The following is a 27,981-nucleotide window of genomic DNA, read 5'->3' as shown; positions in this document are numbered from 1 at the left end:
AGAATCAGTATAGCTGGTATAGACAAGTGTGTTATTTGGCTGTGTGGGAAAAGCTAGTTTAGAAGTGGTCAATACCATGCTCTTTTGTGCTGTTTCTCTCCTGTGTTTTTTAGCATATAAACTAGCCTTCTTCCCCATCTCCTAGTAGATGGTAAAATAAGCAGAGTGTTTTAATACAGGTACTTGCATGTGGAAAGCTACATAAAAGCAGCACTGTATGATATAAATAGCATTTTCTAAAAGTAAAAGCCAAGCCAAGGATATATTTGTGGGATTGTGGCTTAAATTTTGAAGTTCTGCTTGTATAATGAAAAGCAAAATGATTTTATGCATTAAATGCAGATCTCAGACACTATTGTGTGATCTTATCTAAAATATTAAGACAATTGCTTGTTTGAAACTAACTTCTAGAATGATAGTTTCTATATTTAGTCTTACTCAGAATTTCATCTGGAAATACACATCACAAATGAGATACACATCACAAAGCTGTAAAATAAATACATTTAGGGGGAACACTGCTCCACTGCTGGTGGGAGTGTAGACTGGTGCAACCATTGTGGAAATCAGTATGGAAATACCTCAAAGAACTAGGACTGGAAGTCCCATTCGACCCAGCTATTCCCCTGCTGGGTATCTTCCCCAAAGAACTAAAAGAATCATACCACAGTGATATATGTGCACCCATGTTCATAGCAGCACAGTTTGTAATAGCTAAAACTTGGAAACAGCCCAAATGCCCATCAACTGGAGACTGGATCAAGAAAATGTGGTTTTTTAATAAAATGGAGTACTACTTTGCCATCAAAAACGAGAAATTAGAGACATTTATAGCTAAATGGATGGACATTGAGGTGATACTCTTAAGTGAAATAAACAGGACACACATGTGTAAATACCAAATAGTTTCTCTAGTGTGAGAAACAAAGTGTAAATGAGGACTAAAGGGTATAACAGATAATGTGAAATAGGAAGAAAAGGGGCAAAGGGGAGGGCGAAGTGGGAGGGGTAGGGGAAAGGAAAGAAGGGAATGGAATTAATATGAGAAAATGAAAAAAAGAAACAAAATCTTTGTAAATAGGGAGGGATGGAGGGGTTGAAGGAAGGCAGGGGAAGGGGGAAAAAATAAGAACCAAGAGAGTATGTAAAGGTGCAGATTTCCAGTGATGAATGTCATTATATTGTACACCTAAAATGTACCAATAAAAGGATATACAAAAAAAATAATAAAATAAACAAATAAATACATCTAGTATTTTGGTAAAATTTGACTGTTGAATATGCTGATAGACAAAATGTAGATATTTAGTATATTACATAGCTTTTATATTTTAAACAGAGGGCTGCTTGTCACATAGTTGATCACCTATGTACGAATGTCAGATCTCCAGGGAAAGGTGATCTGTGGGTAACTGACGAGTCCTGGTCATCTCTCTGAAGGAAGCACTTCTACGTCTCGAAGGTCTGGCATTCTTTGGGACTAGAAACCTCCTGATACCCATGCTTGTAATATATCAAGAAAAGCCAAAACTGGCTCTTTATACGTAATCTTATGATTCCCTAATGTTGGCAACTAATGAAATTGAAAAATATAATACTTTGCATACCAAAGAAAACATCTCTGTCAGCCAAATTGCCTGCCAGCTGACAGTTTATGACCTTTGCTTGTTAAGGATGCAGTCTTAGATCTTTTCTCATACATGCAGAAAGTCTTATCTTACTGTCAAGCAAGGCATATGTCTTAAAGCTATGTATTTTGAGTTTCAGGATAGTTTTTTTTTTTTTTTTTTTTTTTTGGTACCTGGCATCAAACTCGGGACCTTGTTCTTGGGAAGCAGGCAAAGGAACCACTGAGCTAAATCTCCAGTCCAGGATAGTTGTATTTTTGATGACCACTTCTGGAGTCTGTTTTGGAGAAACCAAAATGTTATAGGCTTGTTTTAAAATCCATAATAACCTTTAAAGTTGTTTAAATTACTCTTATGACCAGAAGGAACAATTCTGATAATTCTTCATTATACAGATTTCAACCATTTAAAAAATATGTAGAAAATGAAAGTCTTCCCTAACTCCTACCCTACATCACTGTTTGTGTTTGTATTTGTCTTATGTGTTCTCATGTTTACAGATGACACTGAAGTTTCATTCAAAGCCTAGAACTATGTTACTCATTGCCTTTCTTCTCTTTGCCCTGTTTTTGTTTTTGTTTTTCTTTGTTTGGTTCGTTTTTTTGTTTTTTAGTGGTAGTGTTGTTGGGGATGGAACTCAGCACCTGGCATATGCTCAGCATGTGCTGTACCACTGAACTCTACCCCCAGGCTTACCTTTTGCTTTTCAGGAATGTGTGCATGGTCATGATGATAATGATATGTTGTTATTTGCTTTACTTGCCCTGAAATTTGTGTAATAATAACTCCACTTTTCAGTTTTACTGTATTTTTTGGTAGGATCAGTCATAAGTTATAGTGGCCTGCTAAACAGTTTCGATAAACAAGATTGCTCCTTCATGGATTCACTAGGCACTCAAGCACCTAATTTCACCAATGACTCTTTGGCGCCAGCATGGCTAAATTAGTGTTAAATTATTGCATATTTAACATTTAATAAAGGCATAGCCTTCAGTGCCTTGAAATTTTTCCCTCGATAAAGAGAAAAGGCATAGTATGCATCATTGCTTTGGATATAATGTAACTTTTATAATTTAAACATAACTCAAAGTGCTTTCAGTATTAGAGAATGGAACTTTGAATATACAATACATTTAAGCTGAATAGGGACGCGAAATGAAATGTGAAATGTAAAGTCATTTGCCTTATACTGTATTAGAAAATATATCTTTCTACAGATGTGTTCTTTTTTTGTTTATTTTTGTCTTTTTGAGACAGAATCGTAATATGTAGCCCAGGCTGGCTTCAAACTCATGGTGATCCTCTTGCCTTAGCCTCTTGAATACTGGGATTATAGGCATGTGCCGCCATGCTCAGCTTTTTTTCTAAATATATTCTATTTTGAGTTTGTTCAAGAATATATTTGGAAAAAAAGAAAACATATGAGTTCGTATTCTGAGTCAAGCCTGTGCTGTGACAAGTCTGGCTTCTTTTTTTTAAAATTTTTTATTTTTTATTTTTTATTTTTCAGGTCTGGCTTATGATAGGGAATTCTTAAAAATTAGATGTTAAATAGTTAATTGCATAATTATTCTAATAGGAATTGTGCAAAGGGTACTGAGTGCAAAGGGTACAGGGTGTGTTGCAAGAGTGTATGATGTGGGATTGAAATCACCTGGGGGCTCTGGATGCTTCTTTTAAGGAAATGATATTTGAGCTGAGCTGTGTAAGGACCAGGTACAGATTAAATGGGAAAAAGCTTAGTGGTGGTGGGATCATTCCAAGACAGATGAATTGGTGAGTGACGTCCTCGAGTAGAGGAGCACAGGTTGCTGTGTTGCCGAGAGTGAGTGTGCTGGAAGGTGTGCAGCCTCAGATCTTGGGGCCAGCAAGCCACATGAAGGATTCGCTCCATCCTTTGAGATTGCAGATTCTTGTAAATGTGTTTCCCATACTAGGCCACTGAAGAGTTAAGGGGGTGCTACTAGTAATTATGTAGGACATCTGATCACTCTACCTTAAGGATGACCACTGATTGATTGATTGATTGATTTTTACAATATTGGATATTGAACACAGCACCTTCACACTGAGCTGCATTACCAGCCTTTTGTTTTTGTTTTGACAGGGTCTCTCAAAATCACTGAATTGCCCAGGTAGAGCTCCAAAAAGTGATCTTTTTGGCTCAGCCTCTCTGAGTACTGGGTTTATAGCGTTAGCGATCACATCTAACTAGTTAAAGGTTTTAAGTAGAATAGTGACCTGATCAGCCTGGCACAGAAAGACAAATATTGCACATATGAGTGAGAACTCATATGTGATCTGAAAAGTTGGTCTCATAGAAGTAGAAAGTAGAATGGTGTAGTTACCAGAGGCATGGGTGGTTGTCTGGAGATGGGATTGGAAGATGTTGGTTAAAGGCTATTGTGTAGCAACAGTCGAATAGGAAGAATATTTTAAGGCTTTCTCATTTTTTATTTTGATTTTAGAATTCTGTAGAATATATTTGTGATACATAACAACTATATTCATTTTGGGGACTTAGTACACACATATGGTATCTTGATAATTTTTTTTTTTTTTGGTATCGGGGATCGAACTCAGGTCCTTGTGCTTGTGCAGCAGGCGGCGAAACCACTGAGCTAAATCCCTGGCCCTCTTGATCATTTTTAATCCCCCTTTACTCCCTATCCTCCCTTCTCCCTCTTCCCCAGATCCCCACCCCCATGTCTAAAAAGTCCACCTTTCTGTTTTCTACCATCTCCCCTTCATTTTGTTCTTTAGGTTATTTACATTATGAATTTCTAATGTAAGAGAAACTATGAGATATTTAACCTTCTGTGTCTGCTTTGTTTCACTTAACACCATACTCTCAAGATCCATCTATTTTCCTATAAATGACTCAAATTTATCCTTCCTTATGGCTGAGTAATATTCCATGGCTTTACTAGTTTTCTATTTTGTATAAAAAAAACACCAAAACTAGTGTCTGGGGCTGGCTTTCATGCAATCGTATTTTTTAATTTACAAAGACTTATTTTGTTTAATGTCTCTTTTATGTAGAACCCTATGGATGTATTGTCTCAAAGAATTTCAACAATTATATTTTTAAATATTTATCCTTTTTGCATAGCTTTGTAGCTACTTTATCTTTTTGTCTGTTTAGGTCTCGGTCTTTCATATTATGTGCTATCCTCAAAAATCCGGAGATTGCTATCTCCTTGCATTTAAGAATATGAAATTAAAAGTGTAAATGGCACCTCTATGAGTGTGGGTCGGGTTTGCCTACTGGGTTCTTCTCTAAAATGTGATACTACTGGGGCTCTTCATGAACCATCCATTGCCAGCATTTTAGAGTGTGTTGTCTTGCATTGGTCGCTTCCCCTAGAAAAGACATATAATCATAAACGTGGAAAAACATGCCTGGCTGTCAGAATATGGGGAACTGAAAGGTGTGAGAAGTGTACAAAACTCAAAATTAAGTGAGGCAATGTTCACTTAATCTGCCACCCACACCAGTTTCCCCCTGGTTAAGAGAATTAACCTCTAGCCTTTGAGCTGGGTGGAGTGGAGGACCGATTCCGATGAACTATCTGCCTTCGTGACCTCTTTGATTCAGTGACACCTCCTTTTCCACTTCTGGAGGAAGCTGGAGACTCTTTGGGATTCCTGGATGTAGACAATGTTGCCTCCCAGCTTTTCCCATTGGCAGCTCAGAATGTCATTTTCTCACGTCTACAAAGTCAATGACCAGTCATCCACGTGTTTTCCAGCTTCAAATTTGCTGCTACTGCTTCCTCTCCTATGTCTTTGTGATTTATATAGCTCTGCAATGCCCTGGGGCAGTTCTGCACATGCCTAAAACAGCGGAGCACAAAGGGCTGCACGGAAGGCCTCGGAGGATCTTAGTGCTGGAGAGGCCAGGGCCAGGCAGCACAGTGGGGCAAGAGGAGAACACATCAGGTTCCTGAGAAGAGGCAGTGGTAACTTTTTCGAATAGGAAGAATATTTTAAAAAATAGTGCCCGAACAGACAAATACCTAGAGATGTAAAGTATTTTAAGTGATTGCCAAGGGCATGGTGGTAGAGGGGAGAGGAAAAGTGAGGGACAAGGGATAAATGGGTACTAACGGTTATGGAGTTTCTTTTTTATGGGATAATGTTCTGAAATTGATTGTGGAGATGGGTGCACAGTTTTGTGATCATATATTTGTAATCAGTAATCCAAGGATTATTGGACATACACTTTAAGTGGGTGAATTGCTGATAAGTGAATTAAATCTCAAAGTTTTTTTTCAAATAAAAAAAATCCCCTCTGTCTACAATTTGAAGATGGCTTGGAGGAGGGCTGGAAGGATACAGAACACAGTTAGGAGGCTGTTGCAGGTTGTAGATACTGAAAATGAGTGTGGTTATATCTGGAGACACACTTTGGGAGATCACAAGTCTTACTATTTTTATTACCTATAAATATACTAATTTCAAGATTGGCTCTTCCAGGGATTTTTAAAATCTTCATTGCAGTGCTTTTCCTAAGAAACTAATCTCTTTCTTTTTTTTTTTTTTTTTAATCTTCTAAGCTTTATTTCTAGTAACATAAAAGGTATTAATTTTATATCAAGAGAATTTTTCAATTAAAATAGACAAATACATTTCTGCAGAGCTTGTGTCAAAAATGTATGTAATGTAGATCTTTGAAAATGCTTTATATATATTTATGTTTTTTCCATTAAGTTTATTGGTACATTTTAGGTATACAGTACAGTTACATTCATCATTGGGATCTTGTACCTTTACATGATATATATTGGTTCTTATTCTTTCTTTTTTTTATTCCATTAAATTTATTGGTACATCTTAGGTATACATTGTAATCACATTCATCATTGGGAATTACACATTACACATATTGGTTCTCATTTATTCTTGCAGTTTCTCACACCAGAGAAACTATTCGGCATTTACACATGTGTCCTATTTATTTCACTTAAGAGTATGGCCTCAGTGTGCATCCATTTAGCTATAAATGCCTGTAGTTAATCATTCTTTATAGCTGAGTAGTACTCCATTTTATTAAAAAACCCCACATCTTCTTTATCCAGTCACCAGTGGATGGGCATTTAGGCTGTTTCCAAGATTTAGCTATTACAAACTGTGCCACTATAAACATGGGTGCGCATATATCACTGTGGTATCATGCTTTTAAATATTTGGGGAAGATAGCCAGCAGCGGAATAGCTGGGTCAAATGGGGCCTCTAATCCTAGATCTTTGAGGAATCTCCACACTGATTTCCACAGTGGTTGCACCAGTCTACACTCTCACCAACAGTGGAGTAGGGTTCCTTTCATCCTACAGCCCCATGGCATTTGTTGTTGGTTGATTTCTTGATAGCAGTCATTCTTTCTCTAGTGAAATGGAATCTCAGTGTTGTTTTCTTCTGCATCTCTCAAATGACCAGTGTTGTTGAACATTTTTCTTATGTTTATTTGCTTATTCTACTTCTTCATCTGAGAAATGTCTGTTCATTTTGGAAGCCCATTTTTGGATTGGGTCTTTAAATTGGGGGGAGTCTGATTTTTTAAAGTTCTTTATATATTCTTTGATTCTTTTATATATTCTAGTCCTTTGAGGAACAGCTGGTGAAAATTTTTTTTGACATTGTAGGTTATCTCTTCACTCTGCTGGTGGTTTCTCTTTCTGTGCAGAAGCTTTTTAATAAGATGAAATCCTATTTGTTGATTCTTTGTGCTAGTTCATATGTGACTGAGGTTTTGTTCATAAAGTCTTTTCCTATGCCAATGTCTTCAAGAGTTCTACCCAACCTAACAGCAGGTTTAGTGTTTCTGTTTTAATATTTAGATCTTTGATCCATTTTGATTATAGTTTAGTGCACCATGAAAGATATGGGTCTTTCCCAATCCAAAAATGGGCATCTGAAATGAACAGACATTTCTCAGACAAAGAAGTAGAAATAGCAAATAAATACATGAAAAACTGTTCAACATCACTGGTCATTCGAGAGATGCAAATGAAAACAACACTGAGATTCCACTTCACTCCGGAAAGAATGGCTGCTATCATGAAATCAACCAATAACAAATGCTGGCGGGGCTGTGGGGAAAGAGGAACCCTGCTCCACTGCTGGTGGGAGTGTAGACTGGTGCAACCACTGTGGAAATCAGTATGGAGATAACTCAAAGAACTAGGACTGGAAGTTCCATTTGACCCCGCTATTCCACTGCTGGGTATCTTCCCCAAAGAATTAAAATAATCATACCACAGTGATATATGTGCGCCCATGTTCATAGCAGCACAGTTTGTGATAGCTAAAACTTGGAAACAGCCCAAATGCCCATCAACTGGAGACTGGATCAAGAAGATGTGGTTTTTTAATAAAATGGAGTACTACTCAGCCATAAAAAATGAGAAATTAGAGACATTTATAGCTAAGTGGATGCACATTGAGGCGATACTCTTAAGTGAAATAAATAGGACACACATGTGTAAATACCGAATAGTTTCTCTCGTGTGAGAAACTGAAAGTGTAAATAAGGACTAAATGTATAATAGGTAATGTGAAATAGGAAGAAAAGGGCCAAAGGGGAAGGAAGTGGGAGGGCTAGGGGAAAGGATAGAAGGGAATGGGATTAATATGAGAAAATGGAAAAGTAGGAACAAAATCTTTGTAAATAGGAATGGAGGGGTTGAAGGGAGGGCTGGGCAAGGGTGAAAAATAAGAACCATGTAAAGGTGCAACTTTCCAATGATGAATGTCATTATATTGTATACCTAAAATGTACCAATGATTGGAATGAATAATTGATAACACAAAATAGGAAGAAAAAGTCCAAAGGGGTAGGGGTAGTGGGAGGGGCAGGGGAAAGGAAAGAAGGGAAAGGAAAAATGATGAGAAATGGAAAAAATGGAAATAAAGTCTCTGTAAATAGGGAAGGGTGGAGGGGTGAAGGGAGGGCTAGGAAAAAAAAAACTATCACAAGTTATTAAAGAAAACAAATACTTGATAAAAACTGATACAGGTACAGATAAATATAAACAGGTGAAAAATTCAGATGAGCAATGAATGTATGGAAGGAATCAAAATCACTAATAAATATGTACAAAGAAAAAAAAGATATGGGTCTTATTTTAATCTTTAATAAATGGCAGCACAATTCATTAAAGAGGCTGTCTTTCCTCCAGTGAGAGTGTTTGGCTCCTTTGTCAAAGATGAGGTGGCTTAGTTTGTCTGGAATTGTTTCTGCATCTTCTCATCTGTTCCATTGATCCTCAGGTCTGTTTCTTTGCCAGTACCATGCTGTTTCTATCACAGTGGCTTTGTAGTATAGTTTCACATTGGGAATTGTGATACCCCCTGGTTTCTCTTTGTTGCCTAGAATTGGCTTTGCTATTTTGAGTCTCTTCTGGTTCCAAATGAATTTTTGGATTGTTTTCTCTAGTTCTGTGAAATACACTGTTGGGATTTCAATTGGGATTGCATTGAATCTATGTAGCAGAAACTAATCTTTCTTTAAGTGCCCAATGTTTAATATTCTGTATATTTTAAAATGTGTTGTTTCAGAAATTTTCTATAGTGTGTCTTTTTGCAATTTCAGTTTGAAGAAGAGAAACTTATCAGTACCATATCTGTGTGTATATGAAACAGATTTTTTTAATGCTGTTACTTGGATGCTAGTACCTTATGAATAGCAGGAAGATGGTTTTGAATCTCTGTGGTAAGCTTGATGTGGAAGATAGCCAACTCTATACAGTCATTCAAGAAAACTTCTGGGTAGTTTTAGCCACTGGTTAATTTCACAACTCTAAATATGTATTACAGGACTCATTAAGTTCTAGAAACCCAATAATGTGAGTCCCCTCAATTTTTGTTTAAAAGTTTTTTACTATTGGCATTTGAAATATATGTAACAGAGAATAATGTAACAAAGTCTGTGTACTCATCACCCACTTTTAATAATTGCCAAAATAATTACTAAATTTATTTCATTTATGTGCCCATATCTCCTTCCATCCCCTGGATTATTTTGAAATAAGCTCCAAATGACATACTTCATCTGTAATAATCTCAGTATATATTTCTATAAGATAAGAATTCTAATAACAAAATTGTCCTAAACATATTAATTTCTTAATATTATCAGATATTTGTTATATTAGTATTTCTATTTCTTGGTTGATTTATAACTAAAAAGTCTACTTTGCTTAAATTGGAATTCAGGTAAGGCTGTACATTGTAATTTATTATTATTATTTTTTTCGGTACCAGAAATTGAACTCAGGACCTTGCGCTTGTAAGGCAGGCATGGTGCCACTGAGCTAAATCCCCGGCCCCTCTAATATATCGTTAAATAACATAAGTCTTAAAAATAGAGGCTCCAGGGCTGGGGATTTAGCTCAGTGGTTTTGCTGTCTGCTGTGCAAGTGCAAGGACCCGAGTTCGATCTCCGGTACCAAAAAAAAAAAAAAAAAAATAGAGGCTCCCCTGCATAGCTTTTTAAATACTTTTTTTTTTTCAATTGTAGAATGTTTGTTCTGTAATTTCCTATAGTCTGCATTTTTGTCATGTTGGTTAATATGTTCCTTTGTCCATTATATTTTCTCTAAATTGGGATTACATCTAGATCAGTGGTTCTCAACTGGTGCAATTTTGCTTTCCAGGGGCCATTTGGAATGTCTGGAGACAATTTTTGTTGTTGTAACTGGGGGATGCTGTTGGCATCTAGTGGATAGAGGCCAAGGAATGTTGCTCGATGTGCTATAATGCACAGGAGAGCCCAACAATGGAAGAATTATTCAACCTAAAATGTCAGTAGTGCTGAGATTGAGAAACTCTGATCTGGACACTTGATCAAATTCAGGTTTAATTTTATTTATTTATTTGGTACTAAGTATTGAATCCAGGGCTTTCTCACTGAATTATATCCTAAATCCCCACCTCCTTTTTAATTTTAGGGAGTAAGCTGCCCAGGCTGGGGTAGAACTTGGATCTTCCTGCCTCAGGTTCCATGTTTAATTATTTTTGTTCTGGTTCTCTCTCTGTTTTATGACGATAGGGGCTCTTGCTTAGTGCTCAGGTTCATTACTTTGTTAGGGGCTTACAGAAAGGTAATATTCTCTCTTTACCTGAAATACATTTACCCTTCGTCAGTTATTTGGTTACCCCGAGCTATAGTTCATAAGGTAAAGGGAGATTAAAGGCCTGATATTTTCCCTTTTCTAGCCAGTAACATTTTATATTTCATTACAGGTTGATCTCCTATCAAGAGTTTTTGGCTTTTGAATCTGTTTTATGTGCTCCAGATTCCATGTTCATCGTGGCTTTCCAGTTGTTTGACAAGAGTGGAAATGGAGAGGTGACATTTGGTAAGGAAAAAGAAAGATTATAAGTGATTAAAGTTAGTTATGCTGGTCCAGTCTTTAATTGCTAAATCCAATAACTGAATATAGATTGCTGCCTATTTAAGATCTAGTCAGTAAGTGAAGTATTAATTTCCTAAAAGGATTTAGACAGATCAAAGTGGTTTTATTTTCTTCAAAGTGCACTATTAGGCTCTTGCGTAAGATTAAGGAATATAGGAATGCTGTTCCTTCAGCTCATTAAGTCACTGATACTTTCACATTCCTAAAATAGGTGGTACAAAATTTTCCTGTTCTGGGCCAGCCTGGGCAAAAATGTTTTGTGAAGTAGACAGTGAACAATCTTTTCATTCTTTAAGGGATTTTTGGATAGGGAGTTCAGAGTTTCTCTGTGGCATCTTTGGAAAATTGCTATTGTGTCATTTTAACACCAACAATGGAAATGAAGGATAGAGTTAAGACAAAATTAGTCAGCGTTTGCTGACACCCTTCCCCCTATATTAGATTTGTTGGTTTTAGGAAACAAGGCTAGAATATTAAAATTGCCATCTGAGTTGGATATAGAAATTGCTTTAAATCCTATGGTAGATATATAACCTAACACATTATCAATGTTTCACAAATGTACAAACTAGTATTTTTATTTGTAGTTGTGCGTTAGTTTTTAAAAATGCTTATTTGCAGAAATTAGTTTATGATTAGTGAAAGTATTGGCTAATTTTGCTCACAACCTATTGCAATATACAATACAAAACAATATAGTGATTTCAAGGATCTTGACCCCCCCCCCATCTTTTTTTCTTTTAATTGAAAATTTTCTATTGTGGCTAAAGAACAAGTAACATAAAATTTACTGCCTTAATCATTTTTAACTGCACAGCTCAGTAGTGTTAAATGTGTTCACACTGCTATAAAACAGACTTGTAGAACTTTTTCATCTTGCAAAGCTGAATTTGAGCTCCATTTATAGTGTGAATTGACATGAATATTTGAGAGAAACCCTTGCAGATTGGGCTTTCCTTGAGCTACTGCAGTAAATGTGTATTTACTGTGATGTTTGAGTTGCAAGACAGATGTCAGTTGCTTAACCCTGAAGGGAGAAGTAGCATCATAGAATCATGAGAAAGCACAAATGAATTTAGAAGGGCCAGTGGCTCCTTGGCAGTGACTTTTGATGAACGCATTTTCCAGCTTGGCATCAATTATTTCCTTCTGCTGCCCATGGACCAGGCTGTCCTCTGAGAAAAATTTCCCAAGTAGATACTATGTAGATTTGTTTAGATTTCTGCATATATCTTGGCATTCTCCCTGTTTGGGAGCAAGCTCCGGGCATTTTGCCTTCTCAAGAATGATGACTGTCCTCATAAACACCTAGATTCTATAGTTGAAAGCATAAAACCTTTACCTGTCATTCAGCATCGAGCCTGTATGACTAATAATACTGCATTTTGTATTTTCAATAGGTTTCACACATGTTCACGTCTCATTTTCAAATATGGTACAGAAATGGTTGGGAAATAATTTGATACAAATATTTGAGCTAGGGACAGTATATTTATGCTTATATCATGTGTGCAGTAAAGATCAGATTTTTTAAAAACCAAATTTGTCTCCTTTGGTATCATAAATTTTTTTTTTCTTTTTTTTTTTGGTACTGTGGATCAAACTCAGGACCTTGTGCTTGCGAGGCAGGCGGCAGCACCACTGAGCTAAATCCCCGACCCTCATGACATTTTATTGCTTTCTATTTTAAAAATAAATTATTCAAGTTACTTTACCCAACACACTGACAACGGAGACCCATGCCATTGTTGCTTAGTAGATTAAAAGATGTGTAGCCAGATGTGGTGGCACCTGCCTGTAGTCCCAGCTTTCTGGGAGGCTGAGGCAGGAAGATTTCAAGTTCAAACCCCACCTGGGCAACTTAGACCCTGTCTCAAAATAAAAAATAAAAGGGACTAGGGATATATCTCAGTACAGAGAAACTGAGTTTAATCCCCTACCACAAAAAAGAGGGTAGAAATAGCTGAGTGGTTTACACACTATGATTTATGAGCTAGGATTTCAAACAAACAATATAATGAAGATTAAAAACAGAACATATCAGTTTTAATTTTTAAAGCACTTGGTATGACCTGAAGAACATATGTGGTGTCCAGAATCTTGCTTTCATTTCTCTGCTCTGTAATCTAGAGTCAAGATTATTTTGGAATAAGAAAATTATACCCTATTTTGACATTCTTCCTGGGGTCCCTACACCTCTTTTGATGGTACTCCCCTATTTTTTAAGGACCTTGATCATTTTCCCTTTCTTTCTAAAAATTATTATTTATTCTGGTGCTAGGGATCAAACCCAGGGCTTCATGCATGCTGGGCAAATATTTCACTACTGAGCAATACTGCTAGCACCATTCTTAGACAACTTTTCTTAACTAAACTGAAAGGAATCAAACTTTTATATTTTTATTTGATTAATTTTATAAATTTCATAAAATTAATGAATTTAATAGAATTATAATTATATATTATATGAGATTATTATTTTAAGAAAGGAAGAAGAGCATTAAAACGTACAGCAAGTGCCATTTAACAAGATTTCTAAGGTCCACTTATTTCAGGCTGTATTCAAGACTATAGAATTTCTGTGTATGGAAATAATTAACTAGGAGTTTATTTTTATAGGATTTTGAATCTATGATGAAGGTCAGTTTTCATGTTTGTGCTCACTTAATAAAATGAATTGTGCTTATATATTTATAGACATATGTTTAGGTAAAACGAAATTTTAGATTCATTCTAACTAGAGTTAAATCTTTTTCACCAAATGGCCTTATGTTTTCTAGTTTGTAGCTATAGTTTTCTTGTGCACACAAGGAGAAAAAGTTAAGAGAATATTGGATGGAAGGTGCAATTGAGTAGGAGAAAGCCATTGTGCCATTGGTACCTCTTGTGGACTATGATGATAATATTGTTATCTGTGTACTTGTATATATTGTTCTCATCTATGCTCTTTTTTTAGATATGCTTTTTATACACATCAAATTGTACATTTAAACTGTGTGCATCTATGCAAGTATTTATGTAAAGAGCAATAGTGAGCAACATTTACTTGTTTGCTAGACAAGGTTTTTTGTGATTAAAGATGTCTCCATTCTAGGAGAAAGCATTTATATTGAGGCCTTAGTAATGTATTTCAGAATATGAAAGCTCAGTTTTTTTTTCCTAAAGAGTGAATAAACCATTAGTTAATTGTTTACTCTTTCATGTTCTTTTAATAAAACTTCTAATGCACGCTGTAAGTAATTACTTAATGGCTTGTCTCTCTTATTGCCAGGTGGTCTGAGCCTTGTAGAGACCATTGCATGACTGGCATGTGGTAGATACAGTGTATATTTACCTTGTTCTCACTTTATCTGCAAGTGTGCTGGCTATCCTGCTTGATAGAATTAGGTTGAGGTAACCTAGCTAAGTTGTTATGTTGTGTTGTCAATAGCTGCAAGCATTTGTTCCCCCTACAAAAAAAGGCCTATTGCTTTAACAGTGATGTAATCATTCTAAAAAACAAACAAAAAATTGCTTTTCGGCCTTTTGGCTAAGATCATGTTTAAAAAACAAACAAAAATCTTATTTATTAAATAATGAGTATGAAACATGTTCTGTTTTCTTTATTAACTCATCAACATTGTGTTCCAAAGTATTTTTCCTAGGGATGAGATGCCTTCAAAGTGACTTTTTCCAGGGATACATACTCACACTTGAGTATAGATCCATCAAGAAGCAGGGATAGCTTTTGGGTTATTATTGTATTAGTTGTCAGTATGGAAATATAGCAAATAAAAATAAAGCAAATAAATAATAGAGCAAATAAGCAATAAGGCAAAATAAAGCAAATAAATTTATGCTTCTAAAATTGGCTTTTTTTTTAATTGGTTCTTTTTCCTTAAAGGGAAGAATGGAATAAGTTGATTTAATTATAAGCAGTACAGTTATTTGATGGGTCAGGAAAAGAAAGTATAAATATGAAAATCCTTGTATTCTTTCTCAGTGGAAATAAAGCCATGGACATGGACATGGAATAATATGAAATTCTAAGGGTTATAAGTAGTATAATTTGGTATGAAGTAAAGCTTCATCTAGCTGTTCAATTAAATCAGAAGGACGTTTTGAGATTCTTTGCCTTGCTTTCAGACATCACAGAGAGGGTAACTTTTTTTTTTTGAAAGAAAACATTTATTGAATCAAAATCAATACTTTCTTTTTAATAGCTACAAGCCAACACTGAAAACTTTTTAAATACTCAAGCCTACTAGAATAGCTTAGAGTTTGAAAAAAAAAGGATGCAGTCTTACTAGATTTTATGCCATGTGATGGGAGACTGTTGAAGCTTCTAACTTCTATAATAATAGATGCTCTTTAAATGTGAACTCATCTTTCCTGAGAAATGGACCTTTACATGTATTTGGCAGCAGGACTACTCTATTGACCGATCGTACACTAATCCTTTCTGGAGGTAGGTGAAGGGCTACGAGAAACAGTCTCCCATACAACAGGGAAGGTTTCCCAGGACATTACCTGGAAGTAAGACCCAGAAATCTGGGACTGAGTCTACATGCTATGATGGTTGGGACTTCTACAAGATCCTGTTGTTGCTCTTGTTGTTCCTGTTGTTGTTCATTTTCCTTTTATGGCCTACCAGTTGTTCCTCTTTCTCCCTAATTTTTCCTTCACTGAAAAACACTTTACTTCCACAAGTCTCACCATTGTGTTTGTTCAATTGTACACAAGGATAGTCACTGTTCATGGTGGGTATCCTAAAAGATTCTCTGACTTCACCTTAAGAACTGGGCAGGTGAAACTCAGCTATTGAGGAATTTTTTTTTCCTTGACAATAAGAATGTTTGGTCTCAAGCCTGTAAATTGGAAGCAGTGGCTCTCACTGGGCTGGAATCCTTGGAATCAGGATGTCAAGTTGGGCTGATGGTAGGTGGGCTATGTCACAGGGCTGATGGCTTGTATACCTACAGGAGGAGTTCTCTGGCCACACCGTTGGTACAGCAGCTCCTTCCAGGCTCATTCATGGAACAGGCATGGTGGCAGTCTTGGAGAAGAGTGCCAGCCCCGGTCAGAGGTAATTTTGTATTGCAGAAAGGTGAACAAGAGCAGTAGGAAGCTCCCATAAGAACCAGGGGAGGGATGAGGGTGGATGAGATGGGTACACACACTGTGGGCTGCTGGGGAAACTGAAACCTCTGTTAAGGCATATTTACATAATATATATGCTCAATGTGTATTTCATCTAGTCCATTCATTATAAGTGACTGATACAGCTAAACTGACTAATGTTATCCATCTGTGAACATTTTTACTTAATCACAGTTGTCACCATTACCTGCCCTTCAGACAAATCATTGTGCTTCTCCTCTTTGAGCGAAGAGAACATAATGACAGGCTACTTTTGTATCTAGTTTCAATTCCTTTTTCATTGGAATTATAAGCCTGCAGGGAGTGGAAAAGTGGTCTGTTGTTTTCTATATGTCAGAAAACGAATGGATTCCTGTTTTTCTTAGCAATGCTGTCCGGGTATAAAATACTAGAACATGATCTTGCTGCCAATAAGATGGGACTGTCATATCCCTTTCATCCAGGCCACTAAATGCCCTAAATGGCCACTAAAATGGCACTGTTAAGGAGTGTTATTTAGAGCTAAAGATCCTTGTTTGCCACTGGAAAGACGGGATTCTCTCTGGGCGGGAACTTACTCTGCAGTTTAAGTTAGGTGTATTGGGTATATTTGGAATTATTTCTGTTCCTTTTCATATGCAGAACCTGGTAAAATCAAGTAAGATGAGAACATCAGTTATTTGAGCTATTGCCTCTCACAAATACCTTTAAGCTCTCTAGTTCTGGAGAGCATATATAACATATATATAAAGTATATATTTATGTATTCTAATAAAAGAAAAGTGATTATATGAGTGACGTCAAAACAATAGTTATAGTGATTTTTTCTGTCACATTCCTGCACCAGCCTTAGGCAATTGGTAAAGGAAATAAAGTAGTATACATCCCAAGAGGTGTCAAAGTAGGTCTAACATTTTATTAGTCATAGTAACCCCATTTGTAGCTATAGCATGGCTAAAACAATTAAAAGTGTCTGGGGAAGTAATTAATAAACCACAACATATAATAATGATGATAAAACCACATATGAAGTTATTGTGTCATCATTTTCAGAGAAGTAGGAAGTGTCCAAGCAAATACTCATGGCAAATGACACTTCTATATTTGGGGAGATTGCTCTGATTAATTTAGGCCAATATTTTAATTGTTATAATGGTATTCTAAGATCTTATTTAAAGATTGATAGGAAGTTTGTAAAATAAAATTTTCAGTTAAAAGTTTTTATCATAGAGATATTTTTCTACATGTAAATTATAAATTTTCTAAATGTAAATTATACATTATAAATTTATAAACATCCTTTTTTGTGATAGCAGAAAACATAGATAATTAAACTTCATAGTTTGAAGCCTTTTGAATCTTTAACTTAATTTGATATAGTTTCACACTTTAGATTCTGACATTTTCTTTTTCTTTTATTTATTTATTTACTTTTTGGTACCGGGAGTCAAACTCAGGACCTTGTGCTTACCAGGCAGTCACGGTGCCACTGAGCTAAATCCCCGACCTGATTGTGACATTTTCTGATCATATAAAAAGGGTTCAGTGTTGTCCACTATTTAATAGAAATTATCCAGATAGCAATATATACGTTTCTTAACAAATAATTGAGTTTTAGGAATTATGACCTTTAAAATAAAGTTTATCATGCAGTAACTTATTCTCTTTAATAATTAATCTTAATATTAATTAAATGTAACTTGAAGTTACCCTATTCTGCTTTTTTTTTTTACCCTATTCTGCTTTCTATTGATTTTTTTTAGATGAATATTCTCTTTATTAGACCTTAAAATAGGCAATTAAGTTAATTAATTTTGGGACTAGAAGCAGCTAATTCATTTAATTAGAAAGATCCTAAATATTTTTGGCTGCCCTTATTTTATTAACCAATCAATTAATTTTTTTGCAGTGCTGGGGCTTGAACACCAGAGTCTCATTCTCCAGCCCTTATTATTTTAATTATCTTATAAACTTTAACATATTTTACCCCCTGAAGTTTCATATAGATTTAAGAATAATCTTTTGTGTTGATTAAAGACCAGGAGTCTATGAATTGTTAATGAGTTAATTTTCTTTCAGGAATAAAAACCTATATTGCAATTAATTTATACTTATGTAAAGTGAGAATACTTGACATGATTTGAAAACTCTGAAATAACTGTTGTTACTTAGGCAAGAAATAAATTCTGCAATTCATTTGAAAGAAAAGATGAGAATCCCATCTCCCCAGTGACATCCAATGCCTTCTACCAACTTAGCTGATTGATATAATCTGTTCAGAACTGTTATTTTGAATCCAGACTGGTAGGATTTCCAGTTCAGATTTCTTAGTCTCTCACCCTAATAGTAGTGCTTTTATTAATATATGTGCTGCCGAAGCAAGTACGAGTAGTGCTTTTATTAAGAAACAGGGTCTATAGCACAAAGGGAATCCATTAAACCATTTACATTATGAAGTCAGTATCTTATCCAAAGAATTTGCATGAATTAGAAACAATAGCTTAGTTGGAGCAGATTATAAAACACTAAACTTGTATTTACTAATTCTCTTGTATTATTGATAGCTATTGATTGTAAAATTCATACTAATAAATTGGCTTAAATTTGAAAACAATTTTATTCTTAAGACATTAGTAAAACAGGCTTCCGGCTTTCTTAACTTGTTAATGACTTTTTTTTTTTTTTTTTGGCATGAACTTTCAAACTAGTCGATCCAGTCTATGCTTGTTAAAATATTAGTCATTTGTGAATTGATTTTTATAAATGTGAAACTGTGTAAGAAAGTGAGTGACATTGCTAGTGCATGAAGACAAGCTGCCAGAGAATTTTTTTTTTTTATTTTGTGCTGGGGATCGAACCCAGGTCCTTGCGCTGGCAGGGCAGGCAGCAGAACCACTGAGCTAAATCCCCGGCCCTTGCCAGAGTATTTTGGTTGTGTATTACACAGTGTGACTGGTTCCTATCTAAAAGTTAGTATGCTATGTTTGTTTTTTAATTGAAAAGTGAATCACTAATTTCACTTATCTTAAAATGTTTTAATACTTCAGATTAATAATCATGGATTTTGTGGGGATTTTGAAGCCTTGTGTCAAGACCATATTTTTTGACAATATCAGAAGCTTTTAATAAGGTGCTTGCTGCTGAGCTAATAATATGCTTTTGGTAGTATTTCTTCTACCTATCTTCAATAGTCATATTCAGGCTAGTGTGAATGTAATAATCAAGCCTCAATCAAACCATACTTAGTATGACAAATATTGCATTATACTGTAATTTAGGTATTCATGCTTCTGATAAAGGGCTTAATTCGACTCCTTGAGGAACCAGAAAAACTATTGATTTTATACTGGAATATAAAGTAGCAGCCATTTATAGTGCAAGATATAAATCACTTCCTAATTAAAATTAAATCAAGAGAAATTAAGAATCTCGTGGCCTTATATGTAATGGTACACAATCTTAAGTGTAAAATTATATTTTGTATCAATTGTGTTCCTGTACATGGGTTTCTGGGCATAAAAATAAATTGCAGTTAATCTTAATAGAAGCAGATGATACTGACTTTTAAAACTTCTCTTAATTTTTTTCTGTAGGAACACTGCAGTGGATTAAATTACTTATTCTAGGCATAATTGATTTATTTTTGTTTTCCCTTTTAAGAAAATGTCAAGGAAATTTTTGGACAGACTATTATTCATCACCATATCCCTTTTAACTGGGACTGTGAATTTATCCGGCTGCATTTTGGGCATAATCGGAAGAAGCATCTTAACTACACAGAATTCACACAATTTCTCCAGGTGAGCTTAACATTTGCAACTGGTATCAATATATATTACTCTTCCTCCACTCCTTTCCCTTTTTTTTTTTTTTCCTATTAAGTTTAGTACAGAAATATAAGTCCCCAGGGGCTGGGGATTTAGCTCAGTGGTTCCGCCACCTGCCTCGCAAGCGCAAGGACCCGAGTTTGATCTCCGGTACCAACAAAACAAAACAAAACAACAAAAAAAAGAAATATAAGTCCCCATTTCATGGTCATTTTTTATTTCCCATCGACTAGAGGCAACTTCTTTAAACTCATAGCTGTTTCTTTTAATGTTTTCTTCCAGTAAACTTGTGCTACCACTTCTTAATTTCTCACTTTTGGATATTTTTGATTGATTGTAACCATGAAAGACTGAAAGCTACTTCTTTTACCTCTCCATCCCTACCATAGACACAAACATTTTCTGCCTCCTCTCTATAATTATTCTGGTTAGATCAGTAATCATATGAGTTACTATAATTTTATAAATATGGCCCCTATATCTGTGAACACTGCATCAGCAAATTGAACCGACCACAGATAAATATTCATGGACATGTACAGTCTTTCTTCCTTGTTATTCCCTAAATAGTATGGTATAACAATTATTTATATAACATCACATTATACTAGGTTTTGGAAGTAATCTAGAGATCATTTAAAATGCATAGGGCATGTGTATAGGTTATTTGGAAGACATGATTTAAAGAATGTGGGAGGATATACATTCCATGTACTTTAACTCATGCATATACTATACCATTTGTATCCTACATTCAATACTACATGCAAATACTTTACCATTTATGTAAGGAAATGGAGCATCCTTGGATTTCAGTATTCATGGAGGGATGGGGTCAGAACCAATGCCGATACTGAGGGATAATTGTACTATTCATAACTAAAATTATTAGTTTTCTTGGTGTTTTCAGTTTTTGTTACTTTTCTGTGGTACTGGGGATCGAACTCAGGACCTTGTGCTTGCGAGGCCGGCAGCGGAACCACTGAGCTAAATCCCTGACAGTTTTTGTTAGTTTTCTATATATTAATGCTAACTCATCCTCAAATTGTGCCTTAGTCATTAAAATCTCTTTAGTATGTTTTATTTTTATTTATTATTACTTTTTTGAGACAAGGTCTTGCAGTGTAGTTCAGACTGACCTTGAACTCACTGTGTACCCCAGACTGGCCTCGAACTCACAGTGATCTTCCTGCCTCAGCCTCCCAAGTTCTGAGATTTCAGACATGTGCCACCATGCCCAGCTCTCTAATATGTTTTAAACACATTAAGAAGTCTATCAATTTCATCTTCTTCGAGGTTTCCAGAAGCTTTCCTACTTGAAGGTCAGAAGTGTGGCTCAGTGGTAGAGCACTTGCTACCAATCATGAGCCTTGGGTTCACTCGCAGCACGGGGAGGGAAGGGGGATAGGAGACCACAGGAGAGAAAGGGGGAGGGGGAGAGAGATAGATCACATAATATAAAATTAACCCTTTCAAAGTATATAATTTAGCAGCTTTAGTACATTCACAGTATTTTGCAACCACTTACCTTTATCTAGTTTCAAAAATTTTTTATTACCCTAAAAAAAAAAATCCCATGCCCATTTAGCAACTACCAATCTGCTTTTTGTTTCTGTGGACATTTCACATAAATGGAATCAGACAGTATGACCTTTTTTTTTTTTTTTGGTACCAGGGATCAAACTTGGGTTCTTACGCTTGCGAAGCAGGTGGCGGAACCACTGAGCTAAATCCCTGGCCCCAGTATAACCTTTTGTTTGTGGCTTTTTTCATCTGTCATACTAATGTTTCAAGGATTATCCATATTGTAGCGAGTATTAATTAATACTTCTTTCATTTTGGGCCTGAATAATATTCCATTATAGAAATGTATAATATTTTTGTCTGTTCATCTGTTGATGGACATTTGGGTGGTTCCTACCTTGTGGCTATTGTGAATAGTGCTACTATAAACATTTATGTATAACTATTTATTTGAATACCTGTTTTCAGTATTTTGGGGCATATACCTACTAGTGGAATTGCTGAGTCAAATGGTAATTCTTTAATTTTTTTTGGCGGTTCGTGGGGTGAACCCAGGGCTTTGTGCAAAGCAGGCAAATGCTTTACCATGGAGTTGTATCCCTGACCCCTATGTCTGACTTTTTGAGGAACTGGCAGACTGTTATCCACAGTAGCAGCTCCATTTTCCTAGCATTTTCTAACTCGTGTTGAGGTCTAAAGCTGGGCTTTGTGATTCTGTGACCTCCCTTTTATCTGGAGAATCCATTTACCTTTCTGCTATGTTGAATCTCCCATTTGCTGGATTTTATCTTTCATTACTTCTTTTTGGTGGAATACTTCCTGCATCAGCCAGCTTTCTCCCCTACTCCCCGACAATGAGGATTGAACCCAGGGCCTTTGCACCTATGTACATCATTAGCCCCTTTTTATTTTTTATTTTGAGACAAGGCCTTTCTAAGTTGCCCTAGGCTGGGATCGAATTTGCGGTCCTCCTACCTCAGCCTCCTAAAGGCTGGGATTCTAGGCGTGCACCACCTTGCCTGGCTCCTGCTTCATTTGAAGGGTGCAAGTTGGAATTGAGGTGATGAAAAGATAGATGGAGTTAGGCAGAATGAGTAAAGCAGAAAAAGATGAATAAGAGAAAATGTTGTCAAATCATGCTGGTTGTTGATCTGGACGTACATATTTACCAGTTGAGTTTGCTTCTCCATTTATATTCCTCTTTTCATGCAAATCCAAATATATCTTTTTCTGTAGGTATTTTCTTAGTGTTATCATTTGACTTTGAAAGTTAAGACTATTGAAAAATTTATTAGGCTTGATATACTTCTGTCTAGCACATCACCCTGCTAAAAAATCACTTATAATTTTTGTTTAAATATATACAGAAAGCCACATAAAACAAATGTATAGCTTAATGAATTATAAAACAAATACCTGCTAAAGTAATTTCAGTGTCTTTGAAATTGAGAGATCACAAGTCCATAGGAAAATATAGTTAAGGAAAAGGGTGTGACTTCTACCAAGAGCTATTTTAAATGTCAGAAAAAGGTAAAGCAAGATTGATTTAAAGTCTTTGATAAATAAATGCCATGAAACTCATAATATTTAATCTTTAAGTAATATTTACATAATTTAGATATATGACTGTTACTTCCAGAGCTGGAAAGAGCACAAAAATGGCATCTGATAGTGCTCTTATGATATTGTGCCAAGACATCTATTTGGATTATGTCATGGGTCCCCAGTGCAGACATACTAGCATACTCAGATTTTGACTTCTGAATGGTGCCCAGTGGATCACTGGCACTTTTTTTTTTGGTACCAGGGATCGAACTCAGGACCTTGGACTTTCGAGGCAGGCGGTGGAACCACTGAGCTAAATCCCCGGCCTGGCACTTTTTTTTTTATTGCTAGCACTTATTATGAAGTTTGGTCATACAGTAGTTCAAAAGTTGAGAGATATTCTGGATTGTCTTACAGTGAGTAATGGTGCCCGAGGCCCAACATAGTGATAGCCGAACACTGCTCATGCAGTGTGCTATTCATAATTTTCATTTTAGCATTATGAAGTAGTGTACTTACCAGTTGGTAGTTTCACACTGAGCTGATTTTTTAAAATAAAAAAAATGTCCAATTCAGGGAGAGAGACTGACTTTGCTTGCAACATTTAAAACTGAAAAACTGAAAATGAATGTAAACTCTTTAATTCAAGAAGTATTTTTGGATGACAAGAAAATTTTCAAGTAGAGAATAAATTACTGTGTATTTTAAAGGCTGAAATAAGGCACCGAAAACATACTCTCTTTGTTTTCAGTGATGAAAACTTTTCAAGTAAAATCTGAAGTTTCTTTCCTCCTCTTTATTGTCATGCTCTGGTTTATTCTTTTTCTTGAGGAGTCATATGTAGTACATTTGCAAGAAAGAAAAGCTTTGTTGCAATTTCAGAGCTGTACATTGTTTGTTTCTAGAGTAAGTACATGTGGAGTAATGATAGCTGTCTTTCCTTCCTTTCCAAAACGGATACGCTTGTTCCAATTTAATGCTCTACTTCTAATTTTTTCCTTCTAGGAGCTGCAGCTGGAACATGCAAGACAAGCCTTTGCACTGAAAGACAAAAGCAAAACTGGCATGATTTCTGGTCTGGATTTCAGTGACATCATGGTTACCATTCGGTCTCACATGCTTACTCCTTTTGTGGAGGAGAACTTAGTTTCAGTAAGTAAAAAGCTAATACTTCACCTTTCTGTCTCCTGAAACATTTTGAACCCATGGGGCCTCAATTGGCCCCTGGATCCATCTGACTCTGGATTCTTCAAACTTCATGTTCGATGGGTAGCAAGTAAACAGGGTGTGTGTGTGTGTGTGTGTGTGTGTGTGTGTGTGTGCGTGCGCGTGCGTGTGCGTGCGTGTCTGTGTGTAAGGGTGGTAGAGGTGATGGTGAGTGGTCTTTCCTTAGATCATAGCTTTATCCAGAGATAACACCTTGCTCTCGTATTTCCAAATTGTTCGTTCCCATTTATGGGATCCAGTTCAAAGGAAATGAGCGTTTGTAGATAAGGGTGAGTGGTTCTTTTTCCAGTGGGCAGTACCTCTCCCAGACACTACTGCCTTCATCTTGACCTCTTTCCACCCTACCAGGCTCCCAGGGTCTTGTTGTAAGGATGGCTTCTTCCTTTTTCTGTTGGAGGGATCGTCATTCTGTCTACACTGTTGTAATAACCATGTCTATGGCAGAAGGTAGGGAGGAAATATGTGGCCATCAGCCTCTGTGGCTTACGCCTCTCTCTTCCTCTTCACCTATGCATTCAGTGTGTATGTGCCAGACACAGTTTTTTTTGTCTTTCAAACTGCAAATCTCTAAAATAATCATCTGGACAAATGGACGAATAGCAAACTCATGTCATCCACTTCCTCACATAGAGTGGTGACACTTTTCTCACTTACCAATTTTCTTGTTCGTGCATTGTATTTAGGTATAAGTTTTTGATTACTGCTTGTTTTGAATGGAGGAAAGCCAATGGGCACTTTTGTTGTTTCAGCTGAAGACCATTATCCCTGATTTAGACTAGGGGTAAAAAGATCAACTTCTGGTCTTTTTCTTCAATGGATCTGAACATGGAGCATGTCAGTTTCTCCTGCAACATTTCACCTCCCTGACGTGACCCCCCACTCCCTTACCTTTACCTCATACCCCAACCAAAAAATGAAGGAAGGAAAGAAAGCAAGAAAGAGAAAGAGACAGGGAATGATGGCAAGAAGAAGGGAAGAAAATCCTAGCGGGAAAGGCTCACTCAGTGTATCTTAGGGTGAATGGAATCATTTAATCTTTTTCAGCGAGGTTGGATGGACGTTTTATAGCCTCAGTTTACCAAAAGACATTTCTAGTCATCAGAGGAATATTTTAAGTTATTTGAGTCCCGCTTTTGGGTCATTGGTGTCCAAATTCAAGCTAATAAAAACACAACCTGGGGCTGGGGATTTAGCTCAGTGGCACCAAGCCTGCCTCTCAAGCACAAGGTTGTGAGTTTGATCCCCAGTACCCCCCAAAAAATACAGTCTGTATTTGGGTTAAGAAATGTGTTGGATGAGTGGTGGGTTGGCTCCATTTGCCATCATTACCTACACTATTTGGAATAGACTTTTATGATTAAAATTGTCACACTGATATTTCCATATGCATTTCTTTGAGTTTTTAATAAAGAATGTTTTTAACCATATCAGTATCTCTGCATTGGAAATTAGGCTTTTGGAAACTGAAAAATAGCTTCTCTTTTGAGTTTATGTTCAAGTGGTGGGCATAGGGAGAAGTTACTTCCTCATGTTGCAAAAGTGCTGAAGGCCACTCCCTCAACCCAGCATGAGAGAGCCTCTTTTGTGATGTTCAGTGAAGACATAACTTAGTAGAAAACAAATAGTCAGACTTTTTGTACATTTTTCTGGAAGCTTTGGTAGTTGGACCTTTCATGATACAGATTCAGAGATCAGCACAGCCTATTAAGTATCTTAATTATTACAGTGGCCTTAAAATTTAGAAAATTGACATAATAAAATTAGTCTTAAAATTTAAATTTACTGGGAGCTGGGTGCAGTGACATATGCCTGCTATCCTAGCTACTGGGGAGGCTGAGACAGGAGGATCATAAGTTTGACCCAGCCTGGGCAGCTTTGCAAGATTGGAGGGGTGGGGAAGGGAGAGAAAGATAAATTTTGAGAACAAGAACATACTAGGGATGTGGCTTAGTGGTAGAGTGCTTGCTTAGCATGCATGAGGCACTGGGTTCAATCTCTAGTACCGCAAATAAAATAAATAAAACAGTTATAGGACTGGGGATACAGCTCAGCAATAGAATGCATGCTTAGCACACAGGAGGCTCTGGGTTCAATCCCCAGCAACCCCCCAAGAAAAGTTATCACTTGTTTTTGTATATGTGTATAAGGGAAAAAAGCAAGCTCAAAAAAATGTTCCTTATATTGTACATTGATATTATATTTATCTAGGACTAGCAGGAGTTCCATAGTTGAGGGTCTTGAAAGTCTTGTTTAAATAACTATTATTTTCAGTCTGTTATAATTATATTTGTTCTTTCTGACCTCATAGGTAGATGAAGTATGAAGTCCAACTTCCAGATGTTGCTTTCTTCCTTAAAACCAAAATTACATAGACTTCCCTGGGGGCCTGAAACGTACTGTTTTCAGTATGGTACTTTCCTTGTATTTATGCACTGGTTGTTAATCATTTTAACGATCAAAACTCCTTTGGATCTTCTTTGAGAAAAGTGTGGTGTCTAAAATATGTTCCTTGCTTTTGCTTTTTAAAATTTTTTGTGTTGTCATTTCCTAGGCTGCTGGAGGAAGTATTTCACATCAAGTTAGCTTCTCTTACTTCAATGCTTTTAACTCCTTGTTGAATAACATGGAACTTGTTAGGAAGATATATAGTACGTTAGCCGGTACAAGGAAAGATATTGAAGTCACAAAAGGTAAGATTTGAAAGGATCAACTTGAATTTCAGCATTTTCGCCTTTCATCATGTAAGCATAGGCTGATCTCAGTTCAGCACGCTAAAGCCGGATCTAGAGAGTGTCACTGTATGTATATGTGTTTCACTCAGGCTCCAGAAACCCAGGGGGATTTAATGGGATGCAGAAGTCAGGAATGGAAAAGTGGCTTTGACCCTTTTGAAAAGAACTGTGGCCCAGTTTGTCAAACAGGTCAGTGGCACAGTGGCAGCAGCTTGTTTCTTCTGGGAGGAGCTGTCCCAGAAAGATGTTTTCGGTGACTGGAAAACAGCCGCTTCTTTTACCACATAGCTCTGGAGAGCAGAATTAGGAAACCAGAGAAGAGGGGATTCTAAAGATTGTTCTACCATAGAAGTTCATTTATCTGTTTTTGCTGTGGCATCCTCTTAACATTTTATCTTTTCCTGGCTTTCAGAAATGCATAGTGATTTTCACGTAGTTGAACTTAAGTATTTTAATTCAGTTTTAGACCTTTATCCTGCTACTAAAATCCCTTTAACTTTCAGAATTCAGTTGGTTAAGATGGAAGTTTGTGGAATATTAAGAATCTGTCAAGATTTTAGCATTTTTTTTCCCTTTCTCTTCCAGAGGAATTTGCCCAGAGTGCCATACGCTATGGCCAGGTCACCCCACTCGAAATTGATATCCTGTACCAGCTTGCAGATTTATATAATGCTTCAGGGTAACTATTCCAGTAATTCTTCATGATATTTATTATAGGGCAGTTTTTTAAAAAAAATGTGAATCAGTGGTGTCTATTTAGTTCATTTTAGCAATAGTTTATTCCATATATAAATTTCAAGAAGGGGAAACAGGCAGAAATGAGAAACAGGAGAAAGAGGTAGAAGATGACTGAGGGTAGTGGTAGATGGGAGAGGGGAAAAGGATAGGGAACAGAGGTGGAGAAGAAAGGAGAAAAAAGATGGAAAGGGGAATGAGGGAAAGAAGGAGGGGCTGGGGGGCA

At 36.4% G+C, this 27,981-nt stretch overlaps 1 protein-coding gene across 11 annotated transcripts in view; it reads left to right on the top strand.

Annotated features, from left to right (window-relative positions):
* Positions 1 to 27,981, top strand: part of Slc25a12 (solute carrier family 25 member 12) — a 205,610-nt gene that overhangs the window by 130,798 nt on the left and 46,831 nt on the right. For 8 of the 11 annotated variants that reach the window (XM_087196421.1, XM_087196424.1, XM_013076971.3 and 5 more), the window contains 5 exons: positions 10,875 to 10,990; positions 19,826 to 19,965; positions 24,067 to 24,213; positions 26,840 to 26,978; positions 27,606 to 27,699. In XM_087196421.1, coding sequence (XP_087052547.1) covers positions 10,875 to 10,990; positions 19,826 to 19,965; positions 24,067 to 24,213; positions 26,840 to 26,978; positions 27,606 to 27,699 — 636 coding nt within the window. Of the gene's footprint in view, positions 1 to 10,874; positions 10,991 to 16,008; positions 16,113 to 19,825; positions 19,966 to 24,066; positions 24,214 to 26,839; positions 26,979 to 27,605; positions 27,700 to 27,981 lie in introns of all 11 variants that reach the window. The other 3 variants (XM_087196441.1, XM_087196439.1, XM_087196434.1) reach the window with 1 other exon arrangement.

This window comes from Heterocephalus glaber, unplaced genomic scaffold, assembly GCF_053883595.1.
Source record: "Heterocephalus glaber isolate CG9 unplaced genomic scaffold, H.glaber_assembly_v1.0 deba00000347, whole genome shotgun sequence".
Taxonomy (NCBI): domain Eukaryota; kingdom Metazoa; phylum Chordata; class Mammalia; order Rodentia; family Bathyergidae; genus Heterocephalus; species Heterocephalus glaber.
This window is presented reverse-complemented; position numbering and strand designations above follow the sequence as displayed.